A 26,193-nucleotide genomic window follows, 5' to 3' on the forward strand; every position below is an offset into this window, starting at 1 on the left:
CCAACTTATCTACCTGGCCTGCTACCTTCAGGGATCTGTGGACCTGCACTCCAAGGTCCCTTTGTTCTTCTACACTTTTCAGTGTCATACCATTTAAAGTGTATTCCCTTACCTTGTTAGACCTCCTCAAATGCATTACCTCACACTTATCCGGATTGAATTCCATTTGCCACGGTTCTGCCCACCTGGCCAGTACATTGATATCTTCCTGCAGTCCGCAACTTTCTTCTTCATTATCAACCACACAACCTATTTTAGTGTCAACTGCAAACTTCTTAATCATACCCTCAACATTCAAGTCCAAGTCATTGATGTATACCACAAAAAGCAAGGGACCCAGCACCGAGCCCTGTGGAACCCCACTGGATACAGCCTTCCAGTCACAAAAACACCCATCAACCATTACCCTTTGCTTCCTGCTTCTGAGTCAATTTTGGATTATTAATGCTAGGTTATTTGGCAGCAGCCATGATGCTTGTATCATGAGACAATGCAGTATCGCACAACTTTTTCATGGGGGCAGAAAATTGAATGGCCAGTTACTGGGGATTTCTGGCTAGTGCATTACAACAGTGGCTGATGACACCAGTCTGCAATCATGCACGAAGGCAAAGCAGAATAACAATGAATGCAAGGCATAGGATGCTTATTAAGCAGGCATTTGGTGTGCTCACAGAGTAGGTCACTTATCTTAGCCAGTACCTTACAGTATGCCTCAGAGAAGGTGACCAAGTGTGCTGCATGTTTTGAGAAGCACCTTCCTAACACGGTTGACAGACTGCAGATAGCCCAATTTCAAGAGTCTGTGTCCCTGAAATTCCACAGGGTTCTCTCATCTCCTGCCATAACTTTGATAGAAAACCGGTGCAACCGCCAGAAAAATGGCATAATCCACCGAGAATAGGAAACTATGGAATTTCAAGTCTTGCATTTTTGGAAGGTAGAATCAGCACAATTTTGCATTTGTTTCTCTTTTTATCTTATTCACCCTTCAGGTTATATGGTTTTTACTTTGCAATATAAACTGCAGTAATTGTTGCCTCATAGTGTAATGCTGCCTTGCAGTGTATAGTATTTTGCTTGGGGTACAAAAGATTGCGCTCATTTTCTAAAGAAGGGCTCATTGGCCTAGAAAAGCACAAAATATTGGGGCAACCTGAACCATTCACCTTTGTGAAAGTTTCCTTGGAGGTACAAGGGTGTTTGAGACACTGTTCAGCCTCTTGGCCACCTGTGGCCACACCTGCTTGTGGTGAGCTTTTGTAGTGGTGAAGCCAATTACACAAAACAGGCCTCGGTGATTTTCAATAATTGCATCCCATCATTTCTGAGTTTACATGACTTATATATTTATTTTTTCTCTGCTTTCTTACAGCCGTGGCAGGAAGATCTCTGCATAAAACAGTTTAGTAAGCACTGATTGCCGCTTTCTCATTTTATATCTGGCTGTCATGACACTTGAAAGATGTTAAACAGCAGGCTTGTCATTCGTTCAGTTTTGGCTGCTAACTATAGCAGTAACATATGGCAATTAGCAGCTCAGTGGAAAACATCGGTCCCAAATTATTACATCTAAACAATATTTATTTTCAAGTATTGAACACCATTGACTGTGGTGATACTCCAAGCAGACAAATGGCACCCAGCACTCACTTTTCATTAATAGTCTTAACAAAGCTTTCTTTCTGTTAATTTCTCAACATGTTTTGGGATGAAATACTTAGAATAGTAGTACAAGCAAACAATCTGTTATTGCTTTCTGCTGGCCTTGTTTCCTGTTTACAAAAATTAACATACAGATAAAAATGTAGCTCTAACTAGCTTGGTCATCAGAATGGCAAGAGCTATGAATTTGATATTTCATCCCTTCTGTCATACTTTGGATTAACTGGTGAAATTCATGGCAAAACATACAGGGCTCATGTGAACAGACACTTAGAGAAACAGAACGAGTGCATGTCGTTCTAATTAGAATAAATCAGTGTTACTCAACCAACTCTCCAATGCACAGTGTTAGCATGCAGGTACAGCAGCAATTAGGGAGGCAGATGGCATATTGGCCTTTATTGCATTGGGGTTGGAGTACAAGAGTATGGAAGTCTTGCTACAATTGTACAGGGCTTTGGTGAGATCAGACCTGGAGTACTGTACACAGTTTTGGTCTCCTTATCTGAGGAAAGACAAACTTGTCTTCGAGGCGGTGCAACAAAGGTTCACTAGATTGATTCCTGGGATGAGAGGGTTGTCCTCTGAGGAGAGATTGAGCAGATTAGGCCTATACTCTCTGGAGTTTAGAAGAATGAGAGGTGATCTAATTGAAACATATAAGATTCTGAGGGGGATTGACAGGATAGATGCTGAGAGGTTGTTTCCCATAGCTGGAGAGTTTAGAACTAAGGGTATAGTCTCAGGATAAGGGATCAGTCATTTCAGACTAAGAAGAGGAGGAATTTCTTCACTGAGGGTTGTGAATCTTTGGAATTCTCTACCTGAAAGGGCTGTGGAAGTTGAGTCATTGAGTATATTCAAGGCTGAGATAGGTAGATTTTTTGGACTCTAGGGAAATCAAGGGATATGGGGATCGGGCAGGAAAGTGGAATTGAGGTCGAAGATCAGCCATGTTCTTATTGAATGGAGGAGCAGGCTCGAAGGACTGTATGGCCTACTCCTGCTCCCAATTCTCATGTTCTTGTGTTTAGTGTGTAATACTATTTTGGTACATTTAGAACTGCCTGCCAAATCAAATAAAGAGAATTTGTCTTAACATGTTAGTTCTTACAACTAAATTAGTTAATGCTTTCAGTCCTATTATTGTTACTGCATCTACTTTACAATATTAATGTATGGAATGCAAATTTGGTTAAAATTATGAATATTAACAGGAGACATGCTGATTAGGAATCAGAAAGGCAGTTGTCCTTCAATCTCTCCTCAGCACTTTCTATACTTTTTGATTCAGTTTCTCTTTTTGAATCTAGGCCAAGTACGAGCCACTCAGTTGCTATGCCAGTTTTACAGTTCTGTCCTACCTAATGAGACTCAGTGCATCATCTACAATGAGTTTCTGCTTTACCTCACTCGTAAACTGGCAGACAAGGAACTGGAAGGGCATGTTCTACAAAACATCAGTCAACTCTACCTCACTCTGGGAACTGAAAGGTAAAGGGATTGAATTAATTGATGCCCAGAAATGTTAAGTTTTCCAGGCGATTGTTAGTTGTTCTGATTGACTTCACATTAGTGTGTGGTGAATGGTAGAATCCTTTTATTTTTTACTTAATGTGCTAATGTGTTGTATCCTTCAAACATCAGTCAAAATTTGCTAAATTATATTGTGTAAGGGTAATTTAATGATTACTGTTGTGGTCATGCCATATTCCTCTTTGCATTAAAAAATCACAGAGAGGAATTTGGTACGTGTGTTGTGTTTGTACCTTAGTGTGTGGTGAATGGTAGGAAGATTTTCTTTCTATATAGGTCCCCAGCAAAAATAGAACAATTTTTACAGAAACAAAACTTATTCTTCAGGCAGTTCAGCAACTGTCTTCTTCAACCCACTGCAGCAGGCCCTTATGGCCAGTCACAGGAAATCTACACCTCTAACCTGGCACTATTCCCTGGCAAATGCATGCAAGTGAGTCCATGGCTCACTTGTCGTCTGAGTCATGTAGGTATTTCCCTAGTGGACATGGTATCTAAAATATCCATTATTTCAGCTGTTAAGCAAACTGACCTGTGATGGGTCAATTGGGCACACCAGTGAGCACTTGATTAACAAATGTACTATCTTCTCAATCTCTCCTTAGCTACTCTTGTGTGAAGATCAGCTGCCACACTTTCAAAATATTTATCCTTGGGATACGGGCGTCGCTGGCAAGTGCAGCATTTAATGCCCATTCTTAGTTGTCCTGAGACCAATGTAGTCCATCAAGTAAAGGTGCTCCCACAATGCTGTTAGATAGGGAGTTCCAGGATTTTGACCCAGTGTAGATCAAGTAACAGCTATATATGTCCAAGACAGGGTGCTGCTAGACGTGGAAGGGAACTTGGAGGTACTGCTGTTCACATGCATCTACTGCCATTATCCTTCTAGGTGGTGGTGGTCATGGGTTTGGGAGGTGCTGCCTACAAAATAATAATGACTACACTTCAAAAGAAATTAATTGTGAAGCACATTGCAATGTCTTGAGGACATAAAATTTTGAGGACATAAAAAGACCTATATAAATGCAATGTGACTGAAGCACTAGAGAAGCACGCCAGGGACACACCATCTATTTCCAATGGCGTTGAAGCGGAGGCTTGCCTCAAAAATGTTCAATTTGATACAGTGTGTACTCTACATTTTATTTTTCTTCTCCCATCCCCACCCCCTTTCGTTTGTCCTTCAACTGCCTTGGGAACAGTTCACTGGAGATTAAAAAGAGATTTGTTGGTATAAGGCAAGCCCTGAAATTGTAGATTTTACATGAGTGAAAGCAATTATAAAAAATATTGATCTTTACTTAATCTGTAAAGTGCAAGGAGTTTTTTTTGTTCTGAAAGGACACCTTGCTAATTTTTACTGTTCCTCTCTTGCATAAATTATAAAACCAAATCCTCGGGTAGGGATTGCATTGCTCTGTAAAGGAACCAGAAACAACAGTTTGATTATTTGAGGAGCTGATGTTTTATGACCAGAATCCAAGGTCAACAAGTGAATTTGCCCATGAACATGGTGATAATGCATTTCATAGAGATGAGATAAATCGGTATGGCTGATGATTTGTGTTGAATTATGAGCAATTTTATGCTGTGGATAAGTCCCATTAGGAACTGGTTTGAGATTGAACTCTTGTGTATGACCATTGCAGAGAGCATAGACTTTCATTTCTCTATGTTGTCTCACATGCAGAATTGAAAGGGCAGTGCAGTAATTCGCTGTGGCACCCAGTCTGGTAACAGAGTTCGTTTTTTTGAATTCAGGGCATTCAGATCAGCACTGGAGTATACCAAACGGAGCCTTGGCATCTTTATAGATCTGAGGAAAAAGGAGAAGGAAACGTATGCTTGGCTGCAGGCTGGGAAGATATATTACATTCTGGGAGAGAATGAATTGGTGGACCTGTACATACAGGTAAACATCATTTTAAAAACTGAAACAGCAGATCTGCTGATCCAAATGGTCTCTCATCTAGTTAAGACTTTGTACATAACTGAAGTTACTAATTTTAACAGATGTTATGTTTGTAATTATCATTTTATCGTGAGAGGGAATAATATCATTGTTAATGATCAAGCACTGGGGCAAAATTGTGGCACTACCTTCTGCACCCCATCCACTGCAAAACTGCACAGTTCACATACACACTCCTCATTTTATTTCTCCAAGTAAAATATATATAATTCCCTTTTATGGTCTTGTGCTGGAATTTATAATTCTGTTGCTGCGGGGACAGTGGCTGTTATTATGGTGCGGTGGTTCAAGGGAATTATGACATGTGGGTCTTGCGCTACTCCATACTTTCCTTAGACTTTTGTGCAGCTTCACTATTACCCCTCACTGAAAACAGTTCGATGGTCATTATTATAGCTCCGCCCCATTAAAAGCAATGGCTTTCGTGAGTTTGCTGCATTTAAGTCAGTCTTCACGCTGCTGCCATTCAGACTGATAAATAATGGGGCTGGAGACCTGTCAGCGGCATGAGTTGTGAGTTTATTCAAGATGGTTGCAGCAGGGGATCCTTTCTGCTTCCTCATTACCCACATTTATTGCACACAAGATCAACCGAAAGAGAATCCCCAGATTCATTATCATAAATGGAATCTCAGTTACCACTTCTATTTACAGGAGTGTAGCGTTCAACTCTGCAGCCGATAAGTCATTGATCAAAGCACTCTCATTGACATACATCATTTGGCATCGTAATCATTCCCATTGTAATAAGCATCAGGGAAATGGAATATTTCCTGTCAATTTACCGCGGTTAAATTCAGAGCTTACCACCACAACAAAGAAATCTGCCTAGGAAGTTCCAGTTGCTCTTATACACTTGAAAGACCAATCGATCTTTTTTACAAATTATGTTGGAACATCGCCATATGTTATGTTACAGGTGGTCCTCAAAACAGGTTTAATCTTGAAGAGTTAAATGAACCCCAAAAATCTTTGTGGCAATATAAACAACTAAACTTAAGAGGGGTTAAATATTGTAATCTGTTACTAGTAAGCATCATTATAACCATTATCTATTTGGTATATTAATTGATCCTTGCTTTTGGAAACTAGATGGCAATTAGAATTATTTTTAAAACTACATAATCAGCGGGATCAATATATTGGCCATTTGTTGTGGTGCTTCTGTTTCACCGCTATGCTTGTTATGGCATATTCTAATCAGTTAGCGAGCAAATTTTGCCATAAATTTGTCACTGGAGGATCGGGGAGCACAACTGTCTTAATTTCTGGTGTTCATTGCCAATGTCGCCATTGCTGCTAGTTTTGTGCCATTATAAACAACGACAACAACTTGCATTTATATAGCCTTTAATGTAGTAAAATGTCCCAGTACGCTTCACAGGATCGTTATCAAACAAAATTGACACTGAGCCACATAAGGGGAGATTAGGGCAGGTGACCAAAAGCTTGGTCAAAGAAGCAGGATTTAAGGAGCGTCCTAAAGGAGGAGAGAGGGGCAGAGAGATTTAGGGAGAGAATTCCAGAGCTTAGGGCTGAGGTTGTTGAAGGCACGGCCACCAATGGTGGAACGATGAAAATTGGAGAAGCACAAAGATTTCTTGAGAGTTTTAAGGCTGGAGGAGGTTACAGAGATGGCGAGCAACGAGGCCATAGAGGGATTTGAAAACAAGGATAAGAATTTTAAATGTCGAGGCATCCTGAGGTCATAAAAGATGCTTTATAAATGCAAGTTTGCTCATTTGTTTGTTTTTTCTTTATTTCCTTATTCACTAACCCCTTGCTGACTATTGTAAATGTTCATTCATTAATTGTTTACATATAAATACAGTACATTAACAAATTAGGCTTTATCTTTCCAATGTATTTATATTGTGAGGGATAAACCCAGCAACTACAGGCCAGTCAGCCTGACATTGTAAATTGGGGATCAAGGGGTATGGCGAGAAAGCAGAAATGGGGTACTGAAGTTGCATGTTCAGTCATGAACTCATTGAATGGCGGTGCAGGCTCGAAGAGCCGAATGGCCTACTCCTGCACCTATTTTCTATGTTTCTATGTTCACTTGGAAATATATGAGTTAATAAATGACAGCGTGGATTTGTTAAAGGCAAATATGATTGAGTTATTTGATGAAGTAACGGAGAGAATTGATGAAGTTAGTGCAATTGATGATGTTTATATGGACTTTTGAAAGGGGATTGATAAAGTACCACATAATAGACTTGTTAGCCCATAGAACTAAAGGGATAATAGCTATGAAACTGGCTGAAGGACAGAAAGCAGAGTGCAAGGTTGTTTTTCAGATTGGAGAGGTTTTTTTTATTCATTCCTGGGATGTGGACATCACTGCCAAGGCCAGAATTTATTCTTTGTATACTTTGTAGTGGTTTGATACAACTGAGTGGCTTGCTAGGCTATTTCACAGGGCTGTTAAGAATCAACCACATTGCTGTGGGTCTGGAGTCCCATATAGGCCAGACCAGGTAAGGACGACAGATTTCCTTCCGTGAAGGACATTAGTGAACCAGATGGGTTTTTACAATAATCCGGTTGTTTCATGATACTAGATTTTTATTCCAGAGGTATTTAATTGAATTTAAATTCCCCAGCTGCTGTGGTGGGATTTGAACTCATGTCTTTGGATCATTAGTCCAGGCCTCTGGATTACTAGTCCAGTAACTATGCTACCGTATCCCTAGTATAGGAGGCAAGTTTCAGCCTGAGTTGCTCCTATTTTTTTGGAGCAACTAGTTTAGAATGGAGTATCTTAGAAATTGCAATTCTCGGCATTTAGTTTTCTCCAATTCTAGTGAGTTAGGACAGTTTAATTGTAGAACAGATTTTTTTTCAAAAGGGGGCGTGTCCAACCACTTAAGTTTCCTTTGCAAGTTTAGGCAGTGAAAGCTTACTCCAAACTAACTTAGAATGGAGTATGTGTAGATTTTTGTACGCTCAGAAAAACCTTGCCTACACTTATAAATCAGGCGTAGGTTACAAATCAGGCATAGGGAGCGAGAGATGGGGGTGGGGGAGGGGTGGGGGGAAGAGAAGTAATTAAATTTTACAAGCATTTAAGTTTCACTTCTACAAATAAAGAGTAATCCTGAATAATAAATGATAAATAAAGCAAATAATAAAAAAATTGAATATTCCTACCTGTCTGAAGCAGCAGCAACAACAACAGCAGCAGCTTCCGAGCTGCGAAGTTAGTTGTAGGCTGCCAGGCCGTTCGGCCAGGAGACAGGGGTGAGAGATGTCAATGAGCGGGCCACAGAGACACAGACACCGGCAGCACAGCAGCCTCCGAGCTGCGAAGTTACTTGTAGGCAGCCAGGCTGTTCAGGCCGGGGACAGGGGAGGCATACAAAGCAACGGGAGGGAGAGCCAGCCAACCAGCCAGCCAGCCAGCAAGTTTAAAAGTTTATTTTGTAATTCAAGTATGGGTGCTGCATTATCAACACCACGGATTATGCAATGGTTCTCCATCAATTCACTGCATAGGAGAGAATTGATTAGAGCTCACCGCACCAGGAAGGCCATAGCCCATAGGCTGATGGGCAGGAGACTTTACCCACGTCGGCAGTATCGAGCCAGGTGCTCGTACCTGGACATGAGCGAGGCTGATTGTGTCAAAAGACTGCGTTTCCGCAGAGAAGTTGTCATTGAGATCTGTGATATGCTGAGAGCAGATTTACAGCCGAGAAGCAGAACGCTGACTGCCTTGTCTGTTGAAGTGAAGTTAACAGCTGTACTTGCCTTCTATGCCTCGGGATCGCTTCAAGCTACAACTGGAGATGTGTGCGCCATCTCTCAATGTGCAATACATGCCTGCATTTACCAGGTCACGGCTGCACTGTATCCGCGGAGGAATGACTTCATCAAATTCCCAATGACTGCACAAGCAATGCATGACAGGGCTGTGGGCTTCTCCAGGATTGCTTGCTTCCCAAAGGTACAGGGCTGCATTGAGTGTACCCACATCGCCTTGTGAGCACCTGTGGAGGATTCCGAGCAGTACAGGAATAGAAAAGGTTTCCATTCCATTAGTGTGCAGCTCTTGAGTGACGACAAGCAGCTCATCATGTCAGTCGATGCGAAATACCCTGGCAGCACGCATGATGCGTTCATCCTACGCAACAGCGTTATATCTGACATGTTTGAGCAGCAGCCAGGAGGGTAGAGATGGCTACTGGGAGACAAAGGGTATGGCCTGGCCACCTGGCTCATGACACCCTATGCGTAACATGGACGGAAGCTGACCATCAATACAACATGGCGCACATTGCAACGCGCAGCATGATAGAGAGGACCATTGGCATCTTGAAACAGCGTTTCCGGTGCCTGGACCTTTCCGGAGGCCACTGGCAATACTCTCCTGAGATGGTCGGTCACTTCACTGTTGTGTGCTGCATGCTGCATAACTTAGCCATCATGAGGCAGCAGGAGCTGGTAGTGGAACCGTAAGACCCACATGAGGGGCCAGTGCCTGATGATAGTAATTTGGAAGAGCAGGAAGAGGATGATGACGACGATCAGGAAAGCATGCAAGTGTCTGATGCTGGAGCACGAGGTCGTAGGAGGGCGGTTCATCGTGTCCCTTTAACAATTGCTCGAGTCCTGTGCTAGCAGTTCATCCGTGAACACTTCAATTACTGATGCCTGAGGGCTCTGCGACAACTGTTGCGCATGGCCATGTTTATTTTTTGGAGTTGTTCCTATGTTGTGTTGTGCTAATGGAACATGATTCAGTTTTAATGAAAAAATATTTTATTGAAAAGTTAACGTTTGTATTTTATCAAACGTTACTTTTTAATATGACTCTTTAAGATTACTTAAAAACTTTAAGATCATTTATAAACTTGTAAAGTTACAAAAGTTACAAAACAATTTCAATGTGAAAAATCTTACAGTCTTAAGATCAGTTAAACTTCAAGATCACTTTTTAGGTGCAAAATTAAATAAGTTACAAAATGTGAGAGCACTTACATAGAAACATAGAAACATAGAAAATAGATGCAGGAGTAGGCCATTCGGCCCTTCGAGCCTGCTCCGCCATTCAATAGATCATGGCTGATCATTCCCTCAGTACCCCTTTCCTGCTTTCTCTCCAAACCCCTTGATCCCCTTAGCCATAAGGGCCATATCTAACTCCCTCTTGAATATATCCAATGAACTGGCATCAACAACTCTCTGCGGCAGGGAATTCCATAGGTTAACAACTCTCTGAGTGAAGAAGTTTATCCTCATCTCAGTCCTAAATTGCCTACCTGTTATCCTAAGACTATGTCACCTGGTTCTGGACTTCCCCAACATCGGGAACATTCTTCCCACATCTAACCTGTCCAGTCCCATCAGAATCTTATACGTTTCTATGAGATCGCCTCTCATCCTTCTAAACTCCAGTGAATAAAGGCCCAGTTGATCCAGTATCTCCTCATATGACAGTCCAGCCATCCCTGGAATCAGTCCGGTGAACCTTCGCTGCAGTCGCTCAATGGCAAGAACGTCCTTCCTCAGATTAGAAGACCAAAACTGAACACAATATTCCAGGTGAGGCCTCACTAAGGCCCTGTACAACAGCAATAAGACCTCCCTGCTCCTATACTCAAATCCCCTAGCTATGAAGACCAACATACCATTTGCCTTCTTTACCGCCTGCTGTACCTGCCTGCCCACTTTCAATGACTGATGAATCATGATACACAGGTCTCGTTGCACCTCCCCTTTTCCTAATCTGCCACCATTCAGATATTATTCTGCCTTGTGTTTTTGCCCCCAAAATGGATAACCTCACATTTATCCACATTATACTGCATCTGCCATGCATTTGCCCACTCACCTAACCTGTCCAAGTTACCCTGCAGCCTCTCAGCGTCCTCCTCACAGCTCACACCGCCACCCAGTTTAGTGTCATCTGCAAACTTGGAGATATTACACTCAATTCCTTCATCTAAATCGTTAATCTATATTGTAAAGAGCTGAGGTCCCAGCACTGAGCCCTGCGGCACTCCGCGAGTCACTGCCTGCCATTCTGAAAAGGACCCGCTTATCCCAACGCTCTGCTTACTGTCTGCCAAACAGTTCTCTGTCCATGTCAGTACATTAGCCCCAATACCATGCGCTTTGATTTTGCACACCAATCTCTTGTGTGGGAGCTTGTCAAAAGCCTTTTAAAAGTCCAAATACACCACATCCACTGGTTCTCCCTTGTCCACTCTGCTAGTTACATCCTCAAAAAAATTCCAGAAGATTCATCAAGCATGATTTCCCTTTCATAAATCCATGCTGACTTGGACCGATCCTGTCACTGCTTTCCAAATGTGCTGCTATTTCATCCTTAATGATTGATTCCAACATTTTCCCCACGACTGATGTCAGGCTAACCGGTCTATAATTACCCGTTTTCTCTCTCCCTCCTTTTTTAAAAAGCGGTGTTACATTAGCTACCCTCCAGTCCATAGGGACTGATCCAGAGTCGATAGACTGTTGGAAAATGATCACCAATGCATCCATTATTTTTAGGGCCACTTCCTTAAGTACTCTGGGATGCAGACTATCAGGCCCCAGGGATTTATCGGCCTTCAATCCCATCAATTTCCCTAACACAATTTCCCGCCTAATAAGGATATCCTTCAGTTCCGCCTTCTCACTCGACCCATTGTCCCCTAGTACATTCGGAAGGTTATTTGTGTCTTCCTTCGTGAAGACAGAACCGAAGTATTGGTTCAATTGGTCTGCCATTTCTTTGTTCCCCATTATAAATTCCCCTGAATCCGACTGCAAGGGACCTACGTTTGTCTTCACTAATCTTTTTCTCTTCACATATTTATAGAAGCTTTTGCAATCCGTTTTTATGTTCCCTGCAAGCTTCCTCTCGTACTCTATTTTCCCCCTCTTAATTAAACCCTTAGTCTTCCTCTGTTGAATTCTAAATTTCTCCCAGTCCTCAGGTTTGTTGCTTTTTCTAGCCAATTTATATGCCTCTTCCTTGATAAGATCACTTAAAAACCGTAAGATCACTTATAAGTTGTAAAGTTACAAAACTTAGAAAACAATTTCAATTTGAAAAACGTTATTACAGTTACATCAAGAACAAGAACAAAAGCAGCAAAACAAGGTTGCAACCCATCTCTCATCCACATCTCAGTGAATGTTCACATCTTCATGGGGGTGTCATTTGATTGGCCAGGCTGTGTGCCCTTATTGCAGCAGCTACCTCCATGAGGGCCTGTGCCGTCACTTGCATGCCCTCCCTGACGGCCTGTGCCGTCCTTTGCATGTCCTCTCTGATGGCCTGTGATGTCGATTGCACTCGCTCGGACATTCCCTCCCTCATTTCCCATGCTATTTCTCCTGTCAGTACAGTTACCTCTTCACTCACTGCACTGACGCTGCCCACGAGTGATCGGGTAAGATCATTGCTCTCCACACCCAATGCCACAACCTGAGCTGCAGCTGTTGCACGCTGCATCTCAGGAGAGCGTGTCTCCAATCTCCTTCTCCTCTGCCTGGGTCTGCCTCGCGGCACCACTACACTGGGAGGCGCGAGATGGGACGGTGGGACCCTCGGTGTTCCAAACGGCAGCACTAGAGTGGGAGCTGCGGGCTGGGACGGTGGGTCAGTGGATGTAACCTGCTCCACTATATCAGCAGCACCACTGGGACCCGCATCGTCGTAATCAAAACCATAGAAGGTGGAACCAGAGCCTATGCGAGTGGGAGGCGCAGGCTGGGATGGTGGGGCACTGACTGTAAACTGCTGGATTACACCAGCAGCACCAGTGGTACCAGAAACATTGGAATCAAAACCATGGAAGATGGAACTAGAACCTATGCAGGGTTTGAAACTCTGATGTCCGCTCATAAATATTAATGATGTCCGCTCATAAACATTAATTTGGAAGGTCTCCCCTCAAGACATTTCAGTCATCGCCACCTGCAGCCAGTCTGGATCGTCTGCATCTGGTTCTTCTTGTTCTTGTTCTGGATCTTCAGGATCTTCAGGGTTGGCATCATCATCTTCTGCAAAATATATCAGAACAGTCAAATGTTTAACAGCAAAGGAGGGGGTAGGATGGGTGGCATGAGTACTCTCACACATAGCAGGCCAGGTAGCAGGTTGATTTGAAGGGCCACGATGCATTTTCAGGACTTACCCTCTTCCTCGTGTGTGGGCCAGCTTGTGGTGTACTGATTGCTTTTCTCCATGTACGACTCATCATAGCAGCTACCCTCTGTTCCAAGGGTGTCAGTGGTGCAGATTTGGCGGGCCTCCTCCTGTTCGAGTTGTTTTCCTTTGGTGGTGGGTCAATTTCTTCTGCAAAGATTAAAATATAACTTTTTACAGAGTGTGTCTTTCTGCAGGGTGGGACATAGACAGATAGTCACAATTACAATTATGATTCCATTGAAAAATTAAAATATTACTTACACTAACTATTTGACCAAGGTCGTGCCATTTCTTTGTGCACAGGCTTCGAGATCTCCTAACACTGCGCAGTAATCTTCTGCAACTTGGTTCCAGCATTTCTTCATTTCTTTGGGTGGCACTTTTATGCGATCTCTGTTGCTGGTATCTAGCTCCTGCCATCTCTGCTCAATGACGTTAACTAATGTCTCCACTTCCTCATGCAAGAAATTCTTTGTTCTTGGTGGACATTGTTCCATTGCTGTATTCAATTGACACTCTGATTTTTCAAAACACCCACTCCTTATTTTGCATGCACCTATGCAGCACTTGTTCTGGAAGTTTAGCAGCAAAAAGCAGCACTCACTGATTTCAGCAGGTGATTTCTTCAACAGTGCTGCTAAAAGCACTCCTTCAGGCACAAAAATATCAGCCAAATTCACTCACAAGCCTTTCCACAGCTCCACAAAACAAAACAGCACTTTTGCAGATGTAGCTTTAAAAATAGCCGAGTGCCAATGTTTATTTCACACTGCGCATGCGGCATGCACCAGCGCGCATGCGAAGGGCTGCCGGCACAACGTCGGCTTCTCCGACCTAGCCCCGCCTCCCTGCAGGCACAGAATCGGCACCACACTTTGACCCCGCCCCCCCACAGATGTCTTCATGCCACGCCGACCTAGAACAGAGCCGATTTCTATTGGACAGAGACAGACTAATGAATGGGCAGACACATGACAGGTGAAATTTAATGCGAGAAGTGTGAAGTGATGCGTTTTGGTAGAAAGAATGAGGAGAAGCAATATGAACTAAATGGTCCAATTTTAAAGGGGCTTGACCTCCATCTGTGCTATATCATCCTATCTGGTGTATACCCTGAATGATGTATTACAATTATTGATAATCAGTCATACAGTCAAGAATATATTGATTAAGCTGGATTTTCTTGTATGTTTTGGAATTTCCCAAAAAGATAGGATAAGCTTCCTTGATGGGTTAATGACTAAATGCAGCAACCAGTGTTTAATCATAAAATACAGATGAGATGGGCTCTTGGTTTAATTCCAGGGTGGAGCTGAGTTAGCTGCTTGGAAATTACAGCAGTTGGGACACTGAATCATTCTTGCCTTCCCAGGTTAGAGAGGCGGGGGGGGAAATCAGCCAGAAATCATTCCCTTGATCGCTATTCAGTGCTCTTTGCTGGAAAATGCACATATCTAGATGCCTGATGAGGTTGGGATAGGCGTTGGCTACAGTGCCCACTGTGGTCGAATAGCATTTGATCACATTTGGCTAATTTGGTGAGCAAGCTGAGAGCTAGCAGCAGCTGCGGCACTGTACCTACCAAAAGTTTGTATCTTCAGGAGAAAACTTGTGAAAATAGGTAGATTCTAAGAAGATTCGTCGAGTAATAATGCTCATTTATATAAACTTTTTGTAAAACAAAATTAAGGTTGCACAAGATGTTGCTGTGAGCACAGAAAGATTGGAGTTTGCAATGGAAGTTTTTGAAGCAGCCGGAGATGTGTTTTTTAACGGGTCCCAGGATAGAGAGAAAGCCATATCCTTCTATAGGGTAAGTACCTTCTGTATCACTAGAAGTCTTGTTTCTGCTTATAATTTGCTCTTCTGGAAGTGCAAACATATTTTCTGGTTTATTTTTAATAAGACATTGGACCTGAGATTCCAGTAGAGTGGGAGTGCAGAAGTAGGATCGATCACTGAACCTGGTGGGTCAGAATTTGGGGTGGATATGAATCAACTGAGTTTCCATATGTGTAAGATCTGGCCCAAAGTTCAATTGGGAAGGGGTTGTGGGCAAGCCATCCATCTCCCTCCCCTCCCCATTCCCATCCCACCGCATTAAAGATTGCTTATGGGGTATGTCTGGGAGAGTTTCTAGGCTTCCTCAGGAATTCCACCCATTGTGTTCTCCTTCGGCCTAATGGAAGCCAGACCAACTCTGAGCTGGCATGAGTTCTATCATGGACCTAGTAAAGGCCCCAAGACTATCTGAGAGAAAGATGGTCAATCCCAGAAATGACTGATAGAAAAAATAAATGCCTTCTTTTGGGCCTTCCCAGACCTCCATCCCCATATTGGAACGGCATGGTGCTGCTCTGATTAGTAGGCCAGGCAGGCTTGTTGTGTTACTGCAGGTGCAGACCACTCGCCCTGACTATTTAAATGACCCCATCTCTGCGATTTGGGATGTGGTTAACATCTTGTACAGTTGGCAGCTGGGATTCCCGCTCCTCCACATTTGTGGCAGTGGAGAAGTATGCGTTGTTTATGTGATTCGGATATTTTCATGAAGGAATTGAGGCAGGATTTCCTATGTTCATGTGTGTACTTTATAAATTCATGATGCTTTTGCTAAAAACAGTGATCTAAAGACATTTTACTTTGTTACCATCTGGTTGGAGAATTGTATGGCAGGCTTTGCTCCTGCAATATCAGAAAACAAAAACAAAATAAAGCTGCTCTTCACTGTGTTGAAATGAAGATTTATTGCTCCATGTCCTATCAAGGGATATAGAGCTAGGGCAGGTAAATGGAGTTAAGATACAGATCAGCCATGATCTAATTGATTGGTGGGACTAGCTCAAGAGGCTGAATGGCCTATTCCTGTTCCTACTCCAATATCTTTCCCACGAGCTCAAAACTTTGAAACTCTTTACTTCCTTCCGTCGTCCCTTCATCATACAATCTACAGGGTTTTAAAACCCCAAGCTTGACATCACCTAACTACTATTTAATTTACCTTGACTCCTCTGTTCAACCTTGGTGATGCCCTGCATTATGGGCTGGGGTTCTGCACCTGTGTTTCTCAATTTTAAATTAACCTGAAAAAGCCACCACGTGTACCACTGAGAAACCATTTATACTGCAGAGCCGACAGCTCTTGTGCGCAAATATACTTATTTTATAGCTATTTTTAAATTGTAGTGCACTATTCTTATGTGATAACAAAATGCATTTTTCCTGATACAGTGCAAAGTTACATTATCTCCTACCCTATCTGTGCTCTCTAGTTTTTTGCACATATTCTTCTAACTTTATTTATACTTGTTGATATACTGTATGAATGCTGTAATAAAATCTGTTTGGCAGCCCTTGTGAATTAAGGGGTATATAGAATCATAGGGCCCAATATTGGTGGCCTTACCATCCAATGCCGCCGAGTGCTGCCGAGTTTTGCTGCTGGTCTCCCCTCTGTGCTAGTTTCCACTTGGGCTGGAGCGGGCTGGAGGGAAGTACTGCTGGGAACCGCCCGCTGATGGCTGCTGACGGCCAAGTAGTGTAAGTGACCTCCCGCCCGCCGAGCTGCCAGATTGGTGTGGGCGGAAGTCAGTGGGAGTCGGCGCCAGCAGGGGGAAGGACCGCTGAGTGGAGGCTGGTCTAACCCTGACGGTATGTATGAAGACCTGCAATAAAAGGTTAGTGAACATCTTTTTAAAAAAAAAATGTTTGCAGCAACTTACCTGGATGGAGGTCCCTTGAATATGTTCCGATGGTTTTTTTTTCATTGTAATGATTTTTGTTTTCAGGTCTTCCACACTCCCTGGCCCCGACTCCATCCTCGGCATCATTTGGGCGGCAAGAGCCTTTGCCGCTGAGATTGAGAGCTCCTGCCCGTTGCTGCCCAGATTGATGGCGTTAGCCATTATTTTGCTGCCGGATGGTACTGCCACTACTTTTAGTGGAATCTTTCTGGCAAAGTACCGCCCGGTCTCTCGGCGGCCATCGGCGGTCCTTTGGGCGGGCCTTGGGTTTCACCGATTTCGGGCCCATAAAAACTTACAGTGCAAAGGGAGACAATTTGGCCTGTTGTGCCTGTGCTGGCGCTTTGAAAGAGCAATCATGGTTAGTCTTACATCCCCAGCTTTTTGTCTGTAACCCTGAAAGTTCCTAATCCTCAAGTACCTGTCCAACTCCCTTTTAAAATTATTTATGGAATCAGCTTCACTCTGAGTGAAAAAAAATTCTCCATCTCCCCTCTGGATCTTTGACAATGATTTTAAATCTATGACCTTTGGTTATTGACACACTCACCAGTGGGAATAGATTTTCTCTTTCAAAACTTCTCATCATCATCTTGAAAACCTCTATTAGGTCACCTCTTAACCTTCTCTGTTCTAAGGAGAACAATTGTAACTTTTCCAACCTCTCCTCATAACTGATCCCTGGTAACATCCTGGTAAACCTCCTCTGTATCCTTTCTAAGGCCTTTACATCTTTCCTGAAGTGTGGTGCCCAGAATTGTCCACAATAATCCAACTGAGGTCTAACCAGTCATTTATAAAGTTCTAGTTTTTATATTCTATGCCTCTATTTATAAACCCAACTGACACATATACTTTTTAACCATCTTACCAACTTTCTCTACCACCATTACGGATTTGTGTATATGGACACCTAGGTCTCTTTGCTCGGATGAGACGTTAAACCGAGGCCTCGTCTGCTCTCTCAGCTGGACGTAGGGCATGTATATGTTTTACACTCTACCCTGATTCTTTGACCTTGGAACATAGAGGGGAAAAGGACAACATATGGCACAAAATTTAGGCTTAACCCAGTGTCAGTTTTATTCTGCAGAAAAACTAACTAAAACTACAGAACTAGACTTCTGAGGGAAATCGACTGAAGACATACAATCACCCTTCCTGGTTGTAGCTATTGTAAATTCGTGGTCGTTGGTTCCGTGACCGGTTGGTTATTCTTCTGGCCGTTCTCTGCAGTGCTGTTCCGTACCTCGCTTCGGTACCACGCTTCCGTTACCCCACCGAACGATGATGAATGACTGGTGATGGGTGTACGTGTACCTGTACGTGTATCCTTCTTCTACATCCCGCTATGCGTGCACGTGTCCTTCTAATTCTTCTTCTGAGCTGCTTCTAGCTCGCATATTTATATCCGTGTTTTGACTGATCTCTCACCACTGCGGTTTCTGAGAATGTGTTTGTATCGATACGTTGCTTTGTGGCGATCCTGGTTGATTGACTGCAATAATGGACTCTACGGTTCCCAGTTTGCACATGGAATCTGCGAGACTCAAGATGGCTCCCCATCTTGACACCTCGTTCCCCAAAAATGTGCACCTGTGGTGATTCCTTTGTTGTCCGGTCTTCTTGCAGACTTGGCATCTCCAGTGAGCTTGTCCCCCCCCACTCCATTGGCCAAGTTCAGGGCCGCATGTAACAACTCCATTGTTGTTATGCATAAAGTCAGTTTTGGTTCCTGACCACAGTGTGTCCTTAATTGGGGCGAGTCACCACCTGCCCTCAGGCTGGCGCCTTTTGCTCCCATTGTCCAGTTAATTCCAAAAGTTTGTATTAAATTCCAAAAGCTTGTATTAATCAATTTTTAGTTCATGGTCTCGTTCTGTATTTTTTTGAAGATTTGTAGCCTTACACTCCCTCCTTTAATGTCTCGTAAATATAAAACCAGCGACATTACTTGTGGGTTTCTTTTTTTTCCATGAGCCCTTTTTAGGTGTATTGCAGACTCGGTCAAAAACTCCAGATTACATTTCTTTTTTTTACAACGAAAACAGTTCTTTTCTCTGATAAACCAACGCGTTTTACAACAAAATGTTCGGCCTTGATCTGACTTCAGTTTTATATGCAAACACTTTGGCCTTGGTTCATCTTAGTAACCCTTCAAGATCCCCTTCCTTTGTCTTCTGTTTTAACTTACAGGATAAGATAAATAGATACAACACTATCACCAACTGTACAATGACTAGTGCGTGTGACACGATTCGAACCCAGGGGGTGTCTCAATATTGAATCCTAAATCCCACTGTGGAGGGGCCATCATTTCCTCGATTTCCTCCCTTACTTTCTCATCCATTTGGTGTAATGTGTAATAGTGTTTGTGGGATAGCTCGATGTCCTTTAATAACTTGGTCAAATGTTCGGGTAACGGCGGGATATCGTATCCAAAATGCGATATGTATTCCTGGAGGTTCGGAATAATACCATTGACTGTGATACTTATGTGTTTGTGATCTGAGATAGGAATTATCCTTTCTTGTGCTATGAGTGTCTCTACCTGGGGCTTGAAACAAAAGGTGGAATCTGTCACTGGACATCAAGTGTCCTGGTGTACTCTGTATCGACTTCGCTGGTGGTGACATAATATGTCCCGTTTCCCTTGTATGCAACCTGTGGCGGGATATGGCTGTGAGCCGTCACTTCCATGATAATGCTTATAGGCTGCCCGTCCTCGTACTTGAACCCACATACCAGCCAGTCGAAAGGATTCAGATCATAGGGGCACAATATCATGTATGTACCTCCTCTCTGGCATTCCTCCAGACTAGCACCGGTTATTGAGTCTCCCAATTTTAAACACTGTGGGGTTTTATGATGCCTCACATGTACCCTGTACCGAATTACCCCAATGTTTTCCACCCAGTATAATGGTACAGGTCGTTGTGACTGATCCATCACTGGTATTCAAAGCACTATCCCCATTATGGATTGTTTACTCTGACTACAATTGACCGGGACTGGATACACTTCGGAGGCTGACCGTAGCTGGCATGAATTCAGGAGGTTGTTATAGACACTCAAAGCTTTTAGGTGCTTATTACTGACCCACGGTACATGGCCTTGTTTTAAATCCTTAGCTACCATCTCTTTTAAATGAATTGTCATTGCCTGATCCTCCTGTAGTTCGTTACCCTCTATGTCATGACCCTCCTCCAGTATCTTCTTTAACTGGTCCCTTAAGGTATTCACTTGGACTTGCAACTGCGGGTTGTCCATGCTATTTACCAGTGATGTCCCAGTATTAAATGCTGTAGCTCCATCACTCATTAATCTCCTTTTCCATCTCGGTTTGTATGCTTCCCCCTGACTCTCGCCCCTGTAATTATTTTGATAGAATTGTTATGTCTGTAGTGTGCTTATGAATAACTCCACGAGGCAATGTCTTGTAGTGACCTTGGTCCTTTATTCCTAACTCCAGAGTGAGGCACAAGAATGGTGTGCATCCTTTTATACAGCCCCTGCCACTAGGCAGGAAACCCCATTCTCTACCAATTGCACCCTCTAGTGATGCCAGCATGTATATACACAGTGTCTACACAGAGAGTACATCTATAGTCTGCATACACAACATCACTCTACCCCAAGTCCTTTGTGTCGATTACCTTTGCACTATGTGCTCTGGCTTAGCTCTCCCCAGACTTAAGTGCCAATGGCCCTTGCAGCTTGGCTGTGCTTTGGCTTGGCTCTTTCCCTGTTAACCCCCAAGTCCTTTTGCCACAACGTTGGGTAGTGGTTACCAGCCTGGATGGTTCGATGCTGCAGTGGAGGTTCCAGTGGGTTCTGGGTGTGATCCATGTGTGTGTCCATGGTTACATACATCCATTTCCGCTCCCCCACAGCGAGATCTTGTTATCTCTACATACAGGATCGGACACAGCGCAAGCACAAAGAATACAGTTTGTATTGTGACACCTTGGTTCAGTGACCCACATTTGTTACGTTTTATGGTCGTGCGCCAGGATTGGGTAGATTGCATAATTAGTTCAGTCATGGTCAGTACTGAGGTAGCAGTACAGGTATGTGAGGACGCTAGTTCCAGAGCAACCAGACTGGGTCCTAGTCATCTGATGGCGGTGCTGTGCCCCCTGCTAGCAGGGTGGACTTGGTTCACTCACCTTGTAAGGACTCAGGACCTTTGCCGTTGCCTAGTGGTGGGCAGAGCCATCGATGTGTGTGGCCTCCCTGTCCTCCTTTGAGGGCTGCAGAATCTTCTGCCTGCTCTCTAACGGTGTTGGGAACCTGGCTGTTCCAGGTTCCGTTTGGGGAACTTGTTGGTTCTGGCCTTCCGCTCCCGGACATGGCCGAGGTAGCGACTGGGTCTGGGGGCTGCGCCGGCTCCACCTGGGCAACAGCGGCCGACTGCGCGTATTGGCGCCGTTTTCATTTCCAGTCGGTGGCGAATAGTGCCCTTGGGTGCCTGCAGCGTGGGATAGACCTGGGGCAGGGTATCAGGATCAGTGCCTTCACCCACCTGAGATCGCTGGCCTATAACTTGTGGGGACACCTGGGGCAGGGCACCTTTACCCTCTCGAATTCGCTTGCTTGCTACTTTTGGGGATACTCTGTTCCCGACATCTCGCAACATTTTGTTCTTTATATTCTTAATCGGTTCGTTACATTGATTGCCATGCATACAATGTCTCTTTAAGTTCAGTTGGTTGCAGGTCTCCTTTAAGCGAACCCTGCCACGCCACTCTGCACCTCGCTGCAGCAGGAACCCCATCTTGCCTCTGTCCTCGAGGTCGACTGCCTTGATCCTTCTCTCCCGCGATTCTGCGACCAAAGCTGAAGAATGCCTATGAATTCGATCTTCCTCCCCAGGAGTCCTGCCACTGGATCCTGGAAGGTACATTTATGTCATTCCGATTGGATCATTGCCACACAGTTGTGATGGACGGTCTGTGCCTCAGGTGCTGCGCTGGTCTGTTCTCTGGTGCCTGGCCCAAGCGAAGGTGAGGTTTTGCTCTGAGCACGGGGGACATCGATTACTGAAGTTAAGAGGTCTTACCATTTCCACTGGATCTTCCCCATCCACCTTCTTCCGAGTAGCCTTGGACCATCACCTGCAACCATCCAGAGATAACTTGTGCACCACGCCATTATGGATTACACTTACATCTGCACTACCAAGGACTGGGATCAGCTCCTTGGTGTAGGTGTGCAACTTTTCCTGTACTGGAACCAGCTCGGGTCGTTTTCCGTTCCATAGCCTCTCCAAGGCATCCTGGCTCATCACTGACTGGCTCGCTCCCATGTCCACTTCCATGAAGACTGGAACGCCATTTATCTCGACTTCCATCTTCACTGGAGGACAATCGGTGGTGCAGGTATACACTTCATACACTTCTTGGGGCTGAGCTGCCTCTCTGGCCAAATCATCATACTCCCCGCTGGATTCAAAGTCATCTACCGACTCCTCTGCTAGATGGTGTGTCGTATTTCTTTTACACATATGCTGGAGGTGGCCCTTCATGTTACAGGCTTTGAATACTTACTCAGCAAACCGATATTGGTGAGCCCTATGGTTTCCTCCGCAACGCCAGCACGGCGCTACTCGATTAGCACCCCTCGGCAGACTCGGAGTTCTGGAACCCTGAGGTCTATGCTCTCTGCCCTGGGCAGAGCCACAGTCTACAGTCTTGCCTGTGAAAGGCACCATTCTGTGTACAGTACTTGCCGGGTTTGAGTCCACAGGATGAATAATTTGCTTGGTGCAGCAGGTCGAGGTCATGAACGCCTGACTGATGCTGATGGCCTTCTGCAGGTTGACTGTGGTGTCAGCAGGTAATAGCTTGTGAAGGAGGCCCTCGTGGCCAATTCCCATAACGAAGATGCCTCGCAATGCTTCGTTGAGGTGCATGCCAAAATCACATGATGCCGCAAGTCTCCTGAGTTCGGCAGCATATTTTGCAATCTCCTGGCCCTCAGGTCTGCGGTGAGTGTAGAATCTGTACCTGGCCGTGAGGATGCTCTCTCTTGGTTTAAGTTGGTCACGAATTAGTTCAGTCAGCTCATCGTATGTCTTATCCTTGGCCTTCATGGGTGCCAGCAAGTCCCTGACGAGGCGGTAGACCCACAACTGGTCAGCAGTATAGCCTTGCGCTTTTCCGCCAATGTGTCCATCTCCCCTGCAAGGTTGTTTGCCACGAAATATTGCTCGAGCCTTTCCGTGAAGGCATCCCAATCACCACCCTCTGCAAAGTCTTTTAACGTGAAAGTCATTATTCTCGTCGCCAATTATTATGTTTGTAGTGTGCTTATTAATGATTCCACGAGGCAATTTCTTGTACTCAAACTGTAGTGACCTTGGTCCTTTATTCCAAACTCCAGAGTAAGGCACAAGCATGGTGTGCAGCCTTTTATACAGCCCCAGCCACCAGGGCAGGAAACCTCCGGTCTCAACCAGTTACACCCTCTAATGGTGCCAGCATGTATATACACAGTGTCTACACAGAGAGAGTACATCTATAGTCTGCATACACAACAATAGGGGCACAATATCATGTGTGTATCTCCTCTCTGGCATCCCTCCAGACTAGCACCAGTTATTGAGTCTCCCAATTTTACCACATACTGTGGGGTTTTATGATGCCTCACATGTACCTCATTTCAAATTACCCCAATGTTTACCACCCGGTATGGGTCATTGTAACAGATCCATCATCGGTATTTGAAACACTATCCCCATTATGGATTGTTTACTTTGACCACAGTTGACCGGGACTGGATACACTTCGGAGGCTAACCGTAGCTGGCACGATTCAGGAGGTTGTTACAGACACTCAAAGCTTTTAGGTGCTTATCCCGGGATGGCAGGACTGACACATGAAGAAAGACTGGATCAACTAGGCTTATATTCACTGGAATTTAGAAGAATGAGAGAGGATCTCATAGAAACATATAAAATTCTGACAGGATTGGACAGGTTAGATGCAGGAAGAATGTTTCCGATGTTGGGGAAGTCCAGAACCAGGGATCACAGTCGAAAGATAAGGGGTAAGACATTTCGGACCGAGATAAGGAGAAACTTCTTCACTCATAATTTTGAACCTGTGGAATTCTCTACCACAGAAAGTTGTTGAGGCCAGTTCGTTAGATATATTCAAAAGGGAGTTAGATGTGGCCCTTACGGCTAAAGGGATCAAAGGGTATGGAGAGAAAACAGGGATGGGGTACTAAAGTTGCATGATCAGCCATGATCATATTGAATGGTGGTGCAGGCACGAAGGGCCATATGGCTTATTCCTGCACCTATTTTCTATGTTTCTATATTACTGACCTACGATGGTACATGGACTTGTTTTAAATCCTCAGCTACCATCTCTTTCAAATGAATTGTCATTGCCTGATCCTCCTGTAGTTCGTTACCCTCTATATCATGACCCTCCTCCAGTATCTTCTTTAACTGGTCCCTTAAGGTATTCATTTGGACTTGCAACTGCGTGTTGTCCACACTATTTACCAGTGATGTCCCAGTATTAAATGCTGTAGCTACATCACTCATTAATCCCCTTTTCCGTTTCAGTTTGTACGCTTCCCCCTGACTCTCGTCCCTGTAATTCTTTTGATAGAATTGTTTAAACATTTCTTTTAATAATTTTTCATATAACTTTTCCGTTTCTGGCAGGCACCATCGGGGCAATTGTAACTCTGATAAATTTAGAATAACCAACGCTACTTCATAATATATAGAATGTTACAACATTTTCCCTGTTGGGATTAATGCGAACCCGTTCTTTGGTCCGGATGTTAGGACAGGACATGGAATTTCTTGGTTTGGAATCGCCAGCATTTTAGGGAGAGGTTTTAATTTGCTCACGATCAGTTCGGTTGCATTGACTGTTTTTGGAAGGTTCAAAGTCACACAGGAATCAAAACCCTGCATCCAATTCATTCCTGACCAAGAATCCTGCCATTGTCGTTTAAAGACAATCCCCACCCCTCCCCTGCACTTGTGGCTAGATCCAACCACACAGACGAAAATCCCCTGTTCCTCCGTCCACCACTTTTCCCAACACAATTTCACCCCTTCTTTTGTTCCTGTGGTCCGCCTGTTTGAGCTATTACCCAGTTTCTCCCATTCTGTGGATGCATTAATTTTTTCCCTGTCTATTTTCCGTAACCACCACTATCCTTCCAAGGGAGTAATCCCTTTACATTCCACACAAATTCGTCTACCCTCTCTCACCCGTACCTTCCTGTCGTGATGTTTAGCCTGGGGCAGGACACTGACACCTCCCCAAGTTTGTTTCCGGTTTGTCTGGAGTACTTGATTGAATTTGACCCTAACCACCCTGGCCAACTCCTAGTGTGAACATAGGCATTTGTGCCTTTGTTGCTACGTATGTAAGGAATGTCTTGGTGTCTCTCTGATCTCCTAATCCTTTAATAATAATGGCCATCCACAGGCCTATCCACAACGTCCACCGAATCTCGTATCCCTGGCTCGATTCGCTCCTATGAAGACAAAAATGAAATAAATACTTTTGCTCTGTGGAGGCCTCCCCCTCACAGGTCCTTCTTCAGTTATTCACACATGTACATAACACCTTTTTACGATCACTGCTTCCCTCTCCTTTTATCCCGATGCTTGGGCTTTCGGAGGCTCGGGGGTGGAGATGGAGGAGGTGTCCAGGGCTCCTTAGGTCACAGCACCTGACCAACCCCCCTTACTGCTCCGTCCCTTCCTTCTCCACCCTCATCATCCCACAGCACTGGTGGAAGATTTACACTGATCAAACTCATTATTGTTCCTGGGGCCTTCGCCCGCTTTTTACTTTTCTCTCTGGGGTTGTACAGCTTACACTGGTTTATATGGAATGATTTTATAAGTTTTGGCAGCTGGATCGTATACACATAGGGCTTGCCTTATCCATAATGCTATATGGTCCTTTGTACAATGGTTTAAATGCCCCTATTCTGGCATAATTCCTGATCATTACCTGATCCCCAACCTTCCATTCCTGTGTAACCCGGGGTTCCAACAGCAGTTTATTCTGCTGCTGCTGTCTGCCCATATTGTTAGCTGCTTCCCAATGCAGCCCCTT

At 44.2% G+C, this 26,193-nt stretch overlaps 1 protein-coding gene across 1 annotated transcript in view; it reads left to right on the forward strand.

Annotated features, from left to right (window-relative positions):
- LOC139246167 (SH3 domain and tetratricopeptide repeat-containing protein 1) overlaps positions 1–26,193 on the forward strand; it is a 182,535-nt gene that overhangs the window by 112,846 nt on the left and 43,496 nt on the right. Inside the window, exons 12-14 of the mRNA XM_070871392.1 lie at positions 2,979–3,159; positions 4,966–5,116; positions 15,040–15,162. Coding sequence (XP_070727493.1) covers positions 2,979–3,159; positions 4,966–5,116; positions 15,040–15,162 — 455 coding nt within the window. The remainder of the gene's footprint in view (positions 1–2,978; positions 3,160–4,965; positions 5,117–15,039; positions 15,163–26,193) is intronic.

Source organism: Pristiophorus japonicus, chromosome 2, assembly GCF_044704955.1.
Source record: "Pristiophorus japonicus isolate sPriJap1 chromosome 2, sPriJap1.hap1, whole genome shotgun sequence".
In the NCBI taxonomy this organism is placed as follows: Eukaryota; Metazoa; Chordata; class Chondrichthyes; family Pristiophoridae; genus Pristiophorus; species Pristiophorus japonicus.